At 35.2% G+C, this 15010-nt stretch overlaps 1 protein-coding gene across 1 annotated transcript in view; it reads right to left on the bottom strand.

Annotated features, from left to right (window-relative positions):
- Window positions 1-15010, bottom strand: part of LOC123379084 — a 204637-nt gene that overhangs the window by 93069 nt on the left and 96558 nt on the right. The window contains exon 2 of the mRNA XM_045033607.1: window positions 150-195. Within this exon, the coding sequence (XP_044889542.1) occupies window positions 150-195 (46 nt within the window). The remainder of the gene's footprint in view (window positions 1-149; window positions 196-15010) is intronic.

Below are 15010 nucleotides of genomic sequence, written 5' to 3'. Positions count from 1 at the left end.
ACAAACTCCAAGTAGCATAAACTCGACAGCAAAACACATCATAATCAAACTTTTAAAAACCAAATTACGAAGATTAAATCCCAAAAATAGCAAAGAAAAATCGCCCATCACATACAAGGGATCCTTAATAAGATTAACAACTCACTTACCAGAAACCATGGTGGCCAGAGGCAGTGGGATAACAGATCCACAGTGCTGAAAGAAAAAGAATATCAAATAAGAATTCTATATTCCATAAAACTATCTATAAACATGAAGAAGAAATTAAGATATTTCCAGACAAAGTCTGAGATAAATTGTCACTAGCAGACATGCTCTATAAGAAATACTAAAAGGAGTCCTCAGGTTAAAATGAAATGAAGCTGCATAGCAACTCACATCTACCCACACACTCACATACAATAAAGAGTATCAGTAAAGGTAACTACAGTGTTAAATATAAAAGACACTGAATACATTTTTATTTGTGGCTCTTTTCTTTGCATATCTGATTTAAAAAGCAAATTCAAAGAGAAATACTTATTAAACAATTTTGATGGATTTGCAATGTATAAAGATGTAAGTTTATGACAGCACTAGTGCAAGGAGGGTTGAGGGACAAGCGGTATATTAGAGGAGAATTTTAACACACTATTGAAATTCAATTGGTATTAACTGATCATTCCAGTTTAAGTGGTTGTCTTATTCTTCTCATGCTACCAAATAAAATATCATAGGGTATTGGTTTTGCTTAAACAATTTTTTCCAAAGTTCTGGAGGGTGAGAAGTCATAATTAACATGCTGGCAAGATAGACGTTAGCCTGAAGTCTCTCATCTTGGCTAGTAGATGGCTACCATGGCACTGTGTGCTTACATGATCTCTACTTAATGTGTTCCCAGAAAGAATAAGCTCTGGTCTCTCTTGTTTTTCTTATAAGGACACTAAATCCATCATGGGAGCCCTCTTATGACCGCATCTAAATCTACTTACCTCCCAAAGACCCAACCTCTAAATACCATCATGTTTGGGGATAGGTCTTCAATCAATGAGATTAGGGGAAGATATAAATATTCAGTCTACAACAAATATTAATTTAATACTCAGGGCAACAAATCAAAAAAAAAAAAAAAGAGAAGGAGAAAGGGAAGGGGCTGGGAAGAAGAAGAGAGAAAGAATTCAAATAGATTTTAAAAGAAACATGAAGGAATTTTAAGTAGAAAATATTTAAGTAGGAATATTAAATAGAAAATATTTAACACAAAAGAAAACAGCAATAGAAGAGTATCAGAGTAACATAAGACATATAGAAAACAGAAAATGGTAGACATTAATCGTACATTATCAGTACTTACAGTAAACTTAAGTAAACACTAATAAAAATGAAGTACAGCAGAATTCATTTTAAAAATGAACAAACTCTATGATGTCTATACATACTTCAGACTCAAACACACAAATTGGTTGAAAGTAAAATAAGGAAAAATATATATCAATATCATGCAAAACAAAGTTGAAGTGGCTGTAACTATATAAAAAATACACTTCTAGACAAATATCACTTTTAGATACAAAGGAGGTCGTTTCATAATGATAAAAAGGATAATCCATCAGAAATACATAACAATTATTAACATATGCACACTTACCTACAAAGTCCCTACCAACATAATGCCTCTCAATGTTTAAGGTGGCTTTATTTTTTCCAGAAATTGACAATTTGATCTTAAAGTTCATATGAACCAGGAATAGCCAAAATAATCTTGGAAAAGAAGAACAAATTTGGAAGACACTTCTCACTTTCAAAACATAACAAATATGCAGGAATACACAGTCAGTAATTGTATGAGCAAAAGCCTTACAAACCTTTTCAAAGGTTTCTGGGCATATTACCATAGTATCACTATGTAGCTGCTTACTTTAATAACAATTTCTGGAAAAACCAACTATATTATGTTTAATGATCTGTTTATAAGGAAAAGATAACACTGTTAATTTCACAAATACTTGCACTAAAACAGTTAAATAATTGAAAGCATTGGACTCCATGGGTATGATTCATTTATCTAGAAAGTGTACTTGTGTGTTTTCTCCCTGAAGCCAGGAAAAATTTAAGACTGCTATCTAGGTGTCATCTAAAATTTTAAAGTATCCAAATTGTCATGTCAGAGGCACCACTATATATGGGGAATACGTTGGGAAATGAATTCGGTATAATTAAGATGATATTCTGAAACTATTGAATAAAACAAGTATATTTTTTATTTTTTTTTTCCTTTTGAATCAGTTTTGGAAATCATACTGACAGTAAGGTCCCAGGAAAGAGGAAAATATAAATGCATTTGGGCAAAAAGTGTAAGACAAGGGACAATTCCTTGTCCAACAGCAAGGATGAAGGGAAAAGCTACTGGCTGAGAAACTGAAGGAAAGAGAAAACAGGCAAGTGTTCTGTAATAGGAACACTATTTTCTCTTTTCAAGAGATGGTACTTTAATGGGAAAGGAATGCTAGATTGGGTCATGCAAATCAAAAGCAGTATTTGGTTTCTCACATACCACAGGGATCTCTGTGGAGGTGATTCAACAATGCTACCCAGGGACTTGCTCTCACAACATGCAAAGGAGAGTGTCCAGCAGAGTGAAGGCAGTCCCATGGTAAGGAGGCAGAGAGAGAGGATCTGAGTTTCTATTTTTTTAAGTTTCCTTTTGTCTAAATTTAAATAATAGGAATCCAGAGTTTTCTGTTTGCCCCATGGGGAACCTAAAGTGTAGTTTTTGATGCTGAACAGGAACTCACCCTTCCAGTGTTATCTCTAACAGGGCCTGAAGGCTTGTGTTTGGGATAAGGGAGTTTGGGGGACTATTCTGTGGCCTATGGCTTCAAGATAGACAACTAAAGGTCAAGTTGAGTCTACAGGCCAGAAGAAGTTTTATGGCTCAAAAGTGACAGGGGAGGATCTCCAGGCACTGAAAAACCCAGAGAAAACCTATAAACCTATATATATATATATAAAACCTATATATATATATATATATATACATATATATATATATATATAACCTATATATATACACACACACACACACACAAATATATACATACACGTGTGTGTGTGATGTGTGTGTATATATAATATATATATATATATATATATTATACATACACGTGTGTGTGTGTGTCTACAAATCAGTTATGCTTATGCATTTAAAATATATGATTTATAGCTGACTATTGAGTCCTTGGAACTTCAGTTGCCCAAATCCAGAGAGCCCTGCTTATCAGCGCTTTACTTTCACCCTTAGCCCTGCAGGGCTATATATAACATCACAATTATTTCACTGTCCTGCAGACATCTGGTTGTTGACTTAACCATAGCGTGGTTCATTAATTGGGCCAAGCCTTTAAGGACTGATACTGAAAAACTGCTGTTTAAGACATTGCCCATTATGTAACTCTGTTCCTGATTTAAAGCACCACATGACAGAATTCTCCTAGAAATTAGTTAAACACACACACACACACACACACACACACACACACACACACACACATGCACACACATGCACACACACACGCACACACAGAGAAAAAAAATTATTCTTGAATAATGGATACTTTCTTGTTTTATTTTAAAATTAATGAGATTTTTAAGCTCTTTATCATTAGTATCTAAGAAAGTTGGTGGTAAAATTTTTTTTAATTTATTTATTTTTCAGACGGAGACAGAACACAAGCAGGGGAGGGGCAGAGAGAGACACACACAGAATCTGAAGCAGGCTCCAGGCTCTGAGCTGTCAGGACAGAGCCTGTGGCACGGCTTGAACCCACAAACTGCAAGTTGGACGCTTAACGGTCTGAGCCATTCAGGCACCCCAAAAGTTGGTGGTAAATATGCTTACCCCAGGTTTCTAGAAAATTATCTATTGCCTTACTCATTGTGATTCTTATTAATTTACATTTTTTACTCCTTTTATATACACAATATCTACAGTGTAGTCCTTACACCTAAACCTATACCTACCCTCACCTCTATTTTCACATCGGCACATTTCTTATCTCTATCTCTCATCTACATCTGTTCCTATTATTATTGTTTTTACTATTTCTCTACCTATGCCTAGGCTTATTAACTTTGTACCTGGTTTGAGACTTAAAAAGTTTGGCTACATTTTGACTTCAATCTCAGAATTAATGGGGTAGTAACAATTGACATGTATTAAAACAACATGTTTTACTCATAGGTTTACCTGCAGATTTACAACAGACAATGGATTTTATATTTTTCTTATTAATTCTTAGTCCAAATTTCTTTTTTGCAAAGTTGCTTATGTTTTATCTGGCTTACACACAAAACTTGGAAGATCTTGTGAGCCACTGGAAATGTCCTAAGGAATTAAAGGATCCATAGGACCCAGAAAATGGAGCATATGTTGAAGCCTGGGAACAAATGTATAGTAAGAAATAGTTTCCTGCAATGGAGATATTTTTCTTCTTTCTGATGTATGTGCGTGATTTCTTCACCAGTGGCCACATGTGTACATTTGAGTACTGTTCATTTATTTCCTCTAATTTTATTTTTCTTCCTTCTCCTTCTAACTTTTCTTTAGATTTCTGAACTCCCTGTAGCACAATTGAAAGTTGCATTATCAGAGGAGGTTTAATGAACAGCAAGCCTATTGAATTTAATTATTTGGGGTGCATAATAAGCATTTTTGTCTTTGAGGAACACATTACTGAACTAAAGAATGGTGAGCATGCACACTATTTTTAATCAGATCCTTGGCGAGTAATTTGAAAATAATAAACTCTGCATAAATAAAGATGATTATAATTATAACTAAAACCAGAAAAGAACTCTTTTTTTCTCATTTATAGAATTTTGGAACACACACGTGTCAAAATTCAATTCATTTACTGTCACTGAATTTGACCTCAATGTTTAGTTTTGCAGATTTTAAAACATTGATTATAAATCATTAATTGATAAAAATGGCCACAAAACTTGTAATTTTTGTTTTGTTTATAAATTTGGAGGTAAAATTAGGTACAATAACATGCACAGATCTTACATTTACAATTCAATGAATTTTAACAAATGTCTCACCACAATATGGAATATTTCCAACCCTTTAGAGGCTTACTTCATTTCTCTTTCTAGTAATGCACTATAATATCTCCCTGTGTCATAGTTACAGGGACCCAATTTTTCATTGGTTTCATCATGGATTAGTTACTCCTATTTTTGAACTTGATGTAAACAACATCAATGCAGCATGCACTCCCTTGTGGTCAGCTTCTTTTGTTTCAGAATAATGCCTATGAGATCCACCCAGTCAAGCAATCACGTATTAAGGTGACCAATTAGGACAATAGGCCAAAATGAAAGTAATAACCATTTGTCCGTGTACTGTGACAGCAGTGCAAACAAGAGGAAAAAAGCAGTGTCAAACTTCTAATATTTGATTTTCCATTTTCCCACTACAGACCAGTACTGAACCAGAGTCAAGTGGACTAGTGCAAAATGGAAAGAACTATGTCACTGCCAAAGAACCCTGAACAAAAGTCTGCTGCCTCTTTATAGATCATGGTCCAAGAGGGAAGGGCTAAGAGTAGAAAGGTACAGAGTCCTGATGGAGAAGACTGCCTCAGCCAAGGCCCCCATAACGAAGCCTCTGAATGGAGGCACCTGGATCAAAACTGCAAAGATACTGGGCATGGTGGGCCCAGGGGTACCTGAGTCCTTGATGCAACTCCCTGCAGAAAACTTCAGTGCACTGGCTGTGCAGCAAGTCTGGTGTGGGGAGGGCAGTACCCCCACTATAAGGCCTGCCTAGCTAAGCAAAGCTTGCCAATTTCCAGTGGCCATGCCTGAAAGATCACACCTAGGATTTTGGCCTAAAGCCAGACTTCTCACAGCCATGTTGTTTCACGTCTCAGGATCTTATTCCTTTACATCACTGAGTAATGTTCCAATGTCTGAATATATCTCAATGTTGTTTATCAATTTTTTTTGTTGGAAGGCAGTTGTAGCTGTCTCCAGTTTGGACAATTATGAATAAAGGTATAGTGAACTTTCCTGTACAAGACTTATAAAGATATGCCTTTATTTCTCTTAGATAAATGTCCCAAGGTAGAACTTCTGAGCCATTTTCCTTATAAGGAAAGACTATAAAAAATTTCCCAAAGTTTTTCAAGTAGCCATACCACTTTGCACACCTGAAACCAATCTGAGAGTTCTAGCTCCCAAGTGTGTGCTTAGTGACATTTACTGTCTTTAGCCTTTTAAATTTTAGTCACTTTTATCCAGTGTGTAGCACAGTATCTCAACAGGGGTTCAATTTTCTTTCCCCAGATGACTAATGATGTTGAATACTTTTTGTTTTTCATGTGCTAATGGCTATTTTTATGTTTGCTCTGTGAAGTGTCTGTTCAAGTCTTTTTCCCCCTCTTTTTTATTGAGGATTTCTTCTTTTCAGTGCTGAGTCCAATTTATTCCTCCGCCTCCCTGTGAGATTATAATTTCCAGATGAAATTATGTTGCTACATTTTAGCCATCCAGATATTGCATTGCTTTCACCTCTCTGAAAACATGCAAGCGATCCTGAGACTCTATGCCAGCATGGGAATTTGAACTTCCAGCACTATCAGGACTTTGCAGCACTCTAACCATTCACCTGTAAGCTCCTGTCCCTCTCTCTCTCCATGTTCCAACTGAAAGCCACACCACCTCTGACCTGGGCTCTTGTTGTGGCTTCCCAACTTGTCCTGCTACCTTGTCTCTTGCTCCCCCCAGTTGATCCTTCCCATTCATACTGAAGTGAGTATAACATAAACCTCACCATGCAATTCCTCTTCTCACAATCCTGCCCCAGCTCCTCCGCAACAGTCCTAAAGTTCTCCACGATTGGTCCCCCCACCCTCTATAGCATCAGCTTCAACCATCTTCATCTCACTCCCAACATTCCACTGGCACTAACCAGTTATAACTCTGACATTTCTCTACCCTGCTCATCTCTAGTCTATGGGAGGCTACTTATCCACTCATCCAACATATATTTATATCATGCCTACTGTATAAGTACCAATTTTCAGTACTTGGAACATATTAGTGAATGAAAGAGGGGAAAAATGCCTAGCTAGTCTATTTGCCTGTGATACCAGGCAGTAATTGTCATCTTCACTTGGCTGATTCTTATTTAACCTTGTGGTCTCATTTCAAGTTGAAGGACTAATTTCTTCCAAGAAGTCTCCTTTGATCAACTTTTTTTAGTCATGTTTCAAACCAGCATGTAGTAAATGTCCCCATGTGTACTTTACTCTTTCCTTATACTTACTTTATTCAAATTATACATTTAACTATGTTTTCACTAAGGTATACATTCCTTGAGTGCTAAAACCATGCTTCATATATCCTTACAACCAGAACATCTAACACAATTGTCACCTAATAAATATGTGTATGTCATGGGAAATGCCCACAGAAAAGAGATGAGACCAGAAAATAATTGAACACGAATTCTTGGGGAACCAAGTCATATCTGTGAATGGTAGGGGCTGATTGTCAAAGGGACATTTACCTGGCTGCCTTTTCCTAGATGCTCAAAAATAGTGGCCCAGAAGTGACTCTAGGCTCCTGTTCTCTGACCATTTAATTCCATCTCCACTAGTCCTGTATCCTTTAAAAAGTGGCAATCATTACTAATCTACCTTTAATATTTGATTTCAGAATTCAGGAAACCTAACTATTTTTTAACTTTAGAATATATCATTTCCCAAAAAAAGTTATTATGTGTTCCTTTTGCATGAAACATAAGTGTTAGAAAATAACATTTAGAGAAAACTGAGATTATAGTCACTCAAATTCAAATTCAATGAAGTATGTCAAATATAATGTACATGCAAGAATATGTATGGTATGTTCAAGGAAAATAGTGAATAGGATTTGAAACACACCCAGATTTCTCTCAGTCTGAAACTGGACCATTTGACATTCCTGTCTATATGTCCTACCTCTGAGTTTTGCCTCTACCTAAATTTCTCTTTTACAGCAGCCTTTGTCAAAACAAGCAAACTGCCTTATGACACTTTCCCTGATTCTGTTTCCTGCTAAAAGTTATTTATGGTAACCTCCTAGACATTATGAAAGTTTATTTTTATATTTCCCTTTTGGCATTGTTTTCTTTCTACCATGATTTAAACTATTCTGTGCTTTCATAGACTCCCCTGACTTTGGAGAGTAGGAAGGTGTGTTTGAACTCCACATGCTTTCATAGCATAGAAACTCAGTAAATGTTGCAAATTGGTTGACCATGAACCAGAATATTTGAACTTTTCTATGAAATTAGGAATAAAATGGATCTTTTCATAACAGAAGTCCTGCATATAGGATGGCTCTTTAGGATGATTAATAGGTTAATCATTTTGATAGAAAGCTGATTTATAATATTGTGGTATATAATATTGTGGCCACTTAAGCAGAGAAAGATTCCATTCATTCATTTATATTTTAATTAAATAAATATTTTTAAAGAGCCAACTATGTTCTGCACTATTTAGTCCTGGGCTACAGTGGTGCTATGGACTACATCATGTCCTCTAAAAATTTGTGTGTTGAACCCTTAACCTTCAATGGGGGTTATTGTGATTATTTACAGTAAAGAAGTACTTAAAGTCAAAAGAGTGGTGGCCTGATCCAATAGGATTAATGTCCTTAGAAGAGAAACAGGACAGAGTCTTCCCTCCCTCCCTCCCTCCCTCTCTCTCTCTCTCTCTCTCTCTCTCTCTCTCTCTCTCTCTCTCTCTCTCTCTTTATTCTGTGAGAACACAAGAAGCAGGTAGCTGTCTATAAGCCAAAAAGAAAGCTCTCACCAGGAACTGAATCAGCTGGCACCTTGATCTTGAATTTCCCTGTTTCCAGATCTATGAGAAAACAAATTTCTGTTGTTTAAGCAACTAATTAGCAGACTAATGCAAATAGTAAGCAAGACAAGGTCCTATCCACATTCTAGTTGGGGACACTAGATTGAATTTTACTAATATAAGTGATACATGAGTGCTAAGTCCCCAACATAAGGCCGTAATAAAAACAAAGGAAAGGCACAGGGAGTCCACTAGAAAAATAATATTAAATGTTTATAGACAACTGGAGTACCTGGGTGGTTCAGTAAGTTAAGTGTCTGACTCTTGATTTTGTCTTAGGTCATGATCTCACAGTGGTGAGATTGAGCTCCATGTCAGGCTCACTTAAGCTTCTCTCTCCCTCTCTCTCTGCCCCTCCTTCACTTGCTCATGCACAGGTGTGTGTGTGTGTGTGTGTGTGTGTGTGTGTGTGTGTGTGTGTGTGTATGCGCTCTCTCTCAAAAAAAAGTTTATAGACTTCTGAGAAAAATAAATCAAGGGAGTTACCTACTCTCTATGTGGAGAAGGAAGGGGAAATAAGAGAAATATCACAGCAGCTTCTTGAAGGTGACATGAATAAAAAGGAGACTGGTATTTGGAGAGGTCTGGGAACCATAGCTTGCTGTGAGAAGATGAAACTAAAGACAGAACTAAATCATTTTTTGGTTGAGTGGTAAGTCAGGGAAAAATACAAAGGAACCATAAGAGGCCTATGCTTAAGCGACATGACTGATTTGTTTTGGAGTCCTGAGCTCTCTAGAAAGGGTTTCTCCAAAGAGTGAAGGGAAGAAAGAAACCTGGAAAGGCTGCCCTATGGTGGATGAAATAATCCATGTAAGGGAAGAAATCTGTTTAATCACTGTCTCTGGAAGAATAGAGATCTAAATTATCAACATTCAAGAACAGTAGAAGAGATGGTGGAGAAAACAATTTTAAGATAGTAGCGTATGTGTGGGAGTCGACAGGATTCTAAACAGAAGTATTGCTCAGAGAGTAGCTGCAGCCTTGTGAAATCTTCAAAGCTAGAAACAGTTACTTTTATCCTGAACACTTATCCTATACTCAGGATGATATGTTCTGGAGAAGTAAAATTTTCATTTATTTCAAGAAAATTAATGAATTGTCAGAATCTATGTAGTAGATCCTGTTTGAGTATTTGGTGGGATAGAGAGTTCAGAGGGTAGATGGGTAGATGAGAGAACACATGAGAAATTTTCAACTCTAGTAATTATTTACTTAAGTATCTTTGGAAACATTACTGAGGATTTTTTGATCATAATAATATAATTAACTCTTTCAAACTGACAAATTATGAGAGTAGGAACAAAGAAGTTAAGAGACTCACATAAAATTGATGATATGATGAGTTCATGACATGGTTAATATGAAACCAAGAATTTTGTTCCTATCCTAGAATCTTCAAATATTTCCTAACAGTAAGAAGGTTGGAGGGCATGCTTTCAAGGAGCATAGGAGTATGTTTTGAATAATACTTCCATGAAGATGAATCTTTAATTTTTATTTATAATAAAAGTAGCAAAAATTTACATTCTAATCAGTAATATTTGTTTCTAAATAAAGTTTATATTATAAATCCCCCTTAAAGAACTCATACACACATAAAATATTTCCAATATGCTTCATTGATTAAGTGGTCTTTCAATCAAGCTATCAAGTCAGAACAATAAGTTAAATTGAAAACAGTTGATATTGAATTTCATTTTTATTTTTACCAGCTTTAATGAAGTGCAATTGACTAATATTGTGTAAGTTTAAAGTGCACAATGTGATGATTTGACACATGTATATATTGTGAACTGATTACAACAATATGGTTAAGTAACACATCCATCAAATTACATAGTTACCTTTGTGTATGATGTGTGGTGAGGACATTTAAAATTTACCCCTTTAGCAACATTAAAGTATACAATATTGTTAACTATCATTCATATGTACTCACATTCACATCCACATGTAATGCTGTACATTAGATCCCTAGAATTTATACATCTTATAATTGGAAATTTGTACATTTTGACCACCTCCTCCCATTTTCCAAACCCCTCTCTCCCTGGAAACCACCATTCTATACTTTGATTCTATGAATTTTTCTTTTTCTTTTTTGTAATTCCACATATAAGTGAGATCACACATTTTTTTGTCTTTCTTTGTCTAATCTATTGTTCTTAGCATGATGCCCTCAAGTTCTTTCATGTTGTCACAAATACCAAAATTTCCTCTTTTTATTATTCAATAATCAATTGTGTGTATATATGTATACATATATGTGCATGTATGCATATACACATGCATGTGTGTGTATATATGTATATGTGTGTATAACATTTTCTTTTTCATTCATCCATAGACACCTAGATTGTTTCCATATCTTCACCATTGTAAATAATGTCCAATAATCATAAAAAGTTCCAATATATCTTTGCATTGACATAGATGGAGCTAGAGAGTATTAAGCTAAGTGAAATAAGTCAGTCAGAAAAAAACAAATATCATATGATTTCATTCAAATGTGAAATTTAAGAAACAAAACAAATGAGCAAAGTGAAGAGAGAATATGAGAGAGAGAGAGAGAAGGAGAGAGAGAGAGGGAGGGAAGGAGAGAGAGAGAGAGAGAGAGAGAGAGAGAGAGAGAGAGAGAGAGAGGCAAACCAAGAAACAGATTCTTAAGTATAGAAGATGAAATGCTGGGAACTAGAGGGGAGATGGGTAGGGTGAAATAGGTGATGGGGATTAAGGAGGGTACTTGTGATGAGCACAGGGTGATGTATGGGAGTGTTGAATCACTATATTGTATATCTGAAACTAATATTACACTGTACGTTAACTAATTGGATTTTATTTTAATTTTTTAAAAGTTTTCATTTATTTGTTTTTGGTGAGAGACAGAGAGAGAGAGAGCAGGGGAGGGGCAGAGAGAGAGGGACAGAGAGAATACCAGGCAGGCCCCATGTTGCCAGCACAGAGCCACAAACTGTGAGATCATGACCTGAGCGGAAACCAAGAGTCAGCCACTTAACCAAATGAGACACCCAGGTGCCCCTAACTAATTGGATTTTAAATAAAAACTTTTTGATTCTACTCCTGAAGCCAAGGCTACACTGTAGATTAACTAACTTGAGAATAAATTAAATAATTTTTAAAAAGAAAGTGCAAAAAAATAATAAAAGTGTAGATATCTCTTTAATATACTGTTTTCATTTCCTTCAGATAATTACCCAGAAGTGGTATTGCTGGATCCTATGGTAGTTCTCTTTTTAATTTTAGAGAAACCTCAATACTGTTATCCATAGTCACTGTAGCAATTTACAATCTCAACAACAGTGCACAAGGATTCCTATTTTTCTATATCCTCACATTGTTATCTCCCGTTACTTTTTTTTATAATAGCCATTCTAATGGAAGTGAGGTGGTATTTATTGTGGTTTCAATTTGCATTTCCCTGAAGATTAGTGATGCTGAGCACATTTTCATATCTGTTGGCCATCTGTGTGTCTTTTTTTGGAAAAAGGCCTACTAAGGTATTTGTCCATTTTTTTGTTTGTTTTGCTATTGAGTTACATGAGTGAGTGAGTGTGTGTGTGTAATTTGTATATTAATCCCTCCTCAGATTGGTGGTTTGCTAATATTTTCTACCATTCCATAAGTTGTGTTTTCATTTTGTTGACCATTCTCTTGCTGTGCAGAGAAGCTTTTTACTTTGATGTAATCCTGGTTTATGTTTGCTTTTTTTTCTTAATGTTTTTGGTGCCATATCCAAAAATATCATTGCTGAGAACAATGTCAAGGAATTTAACCCTAGGTTTTCTTATAGGAGCTTTAAGGCTTAAGGACTTACATTTAATTCTTTATCAATTTCAAGCTAATTTTTGTGAGTGGTATTAGAAAGGGATCCAGTTAATTCTTTTTTATGTGGATATATCCAGTTTTCTCAACACCATTTACCAAAGAGACTGTCTTTTCCCCATTGAATGTTCTTGGCTCTCCTGTCAAATATCAGTTGACTCTATATGCAGGACTTTATTTCTGGGCTCTCAATTCTGATCTATTGGTCTATGTGTCTGTTTTTAGGCCAGTACCATACTGTTTTGGTTATAATACTTTTGTAGTAGTTTGAAATCAGGAAGTGTGATGCCTCCAGCTTTGATCTTTGGGTATTTAGGGTCTTTTATATTTCCACATGAATTTTAGGACTTTTTTTTTCTATTTTGGTAAAACATGCCACTGGAATTTTGATGGAGGTTGCATTAAGTACATAGATGGCTTTAGGTAATATTGACATTTTAACAACATTAATTCTTCTGATCCATGAACATGGGCTATTATTCCATTTGGGCCAATTTCTTTCACCAGTATCTTGTAGTTTTCAGTGTATATTTTTCATCTCCATAGTTAAATTTATTCCTAAGTTTTTTATTGTTTTTGATGCTATTATAAATTTGATTCTTTCCTTTTATTTATTTTTTTCATATAATTTGTTGTTAGTGCACAAAAATTCAAGTGACTTTTGTATGTTGATTTTGTATCCTGAAAGCTTACTGAATTCATTTATTAGTTCTAGGTGTCTCTGGTACAGTTTAGAGTTTTCTACATAGAAAATAATGTCATCTACAGACAGAGACAATTTTACTTCTTCCTTTCCAATTTGGATGACTTTTTTTTTCTTTTTCTTGCCTGATTGCTCTGGCTAGGACTTCCAGTAATATGTTGAATAGGATTGATCAGTGAAGTCACCCTGGGTGTTTTTTTTTGTTGTTGTTCTTTGTTTTTTTTTTGTTTTTTTTTACTGATCTTAGAGAAAAAGCTTTCAAACTTTCACCACTGAGTATGATGTTAGCTGTGTGATGTTATACACAACTGATTATGGTGTTAGATTGTCACATCTGACCGTTGTTTTGCTGAGGCATTCTCCTTCCATACCCAATTTGTTGAGAGTTTTTAAAATGAAAGGATGTTAAATTTTGTCAATTTCTGTAAAACTATTGAAACAATCATATAATTTGTATCTTTCATTTTAATGTGATGTACCACATTTATTGATTTGCATATTTTAATAATTTCTTTGCACCCCACAGTTGAATCCCACTTGATCATAGTGTACTATACTTTCAATATGCCATTGAACTCAGTTTACTAGTATTTTGCTGAGAATTTTGCATCTATATTAACCACTGATGTTAGCCTTTAGTTTTCTTATAATGTCCTCATCTTGCTTTGGTATCAGGATAATGTTAGCCTCATAAAATGATTGGAAGTGGTTCCTCCTTTCCCATTTTTTGCAATTTTTAATTTTTATTTTTTAAAGATATTTTCTATGTTTTTATTTATTTTTGAGAGAGAGAGAGAGAGAGAGAGAGAGAGAGAGAGAGAGAGAGAGAGAATGAACCAGCAGGGGAGGGGCAGAGAGAGAAGGAGACACAGAATCCGAAGTGGGCTCCAGGCTTTGAGCTGTCAGCACAGAGCCCAGTTAGGGGCTCAAACCCACAAACCATGAGATCATGACCTGAGCCAAAGTCTGACACTAACCAACTGAGCCACCCAGGCGCCACTCCATTTTTTGCAATTTTAAAAAGGACTGGAATTAGTTTGTCTTTAAATGTTTGGTATAATTCACCAGTGAAACTATTTGGCCCTGGATGTTTCTTTGGTTTTCGATTACTGCTTCAATGTCTTCACTTGTTATTGACTGTTCAAATTTTTGGTTTCTTTATGATTTGGTCTCAGTAGTCTGTATGTTCTTAGAGATTTATCTATTTTTCTAGGTTTTTCAATACATTGGTGTGTAACTGTACATGGTAGTCTCTAATGACTCTATTTCTGATATATCAGTTGCAAGGTCATCTCTTTTATTGTAATTTTATTAAGTCCTCTTTTTTTCTTGGGGAGTCTAGCTAAAGGTTGTCAATTGTATCTTTTCAAAGAACCCACTCTTAGTTAACAAAACTTTACTATTTTTCCCATTCTCTCATTTATTTCTGCTTTTATCTTTGTTATTTCATTTCTTTTAATTGTGGACTTAGTTTGCCCTTATTTTTTCTAGTTCTTGAGGTATGTTAGGTTGTTTGAGATTTTTTTCCCTTGACATATGCATTTATAGCTATAAACTTCCCTCT

The sequence above is a fragment of the Felis catus genome, chromosome C1, assembly GCF_018350175.1.
Source record: "Felis catus isolate Fca126 chromosome C1, F.catus_Fca126_mat1.0, whole genome shotgun sequence".
In the NCBI taxonomy this organism is placed as follows: domain Eukaryota; kingdom Metazoa; phylum Chordata; class Mammalia; order Carnivora; family Felidae; genus Felis; species Felis catus.
Note: the sequence above shows the minus strand (reverse complement) of the source record. Positions and strands in the feature narration are given on the sequence as shown.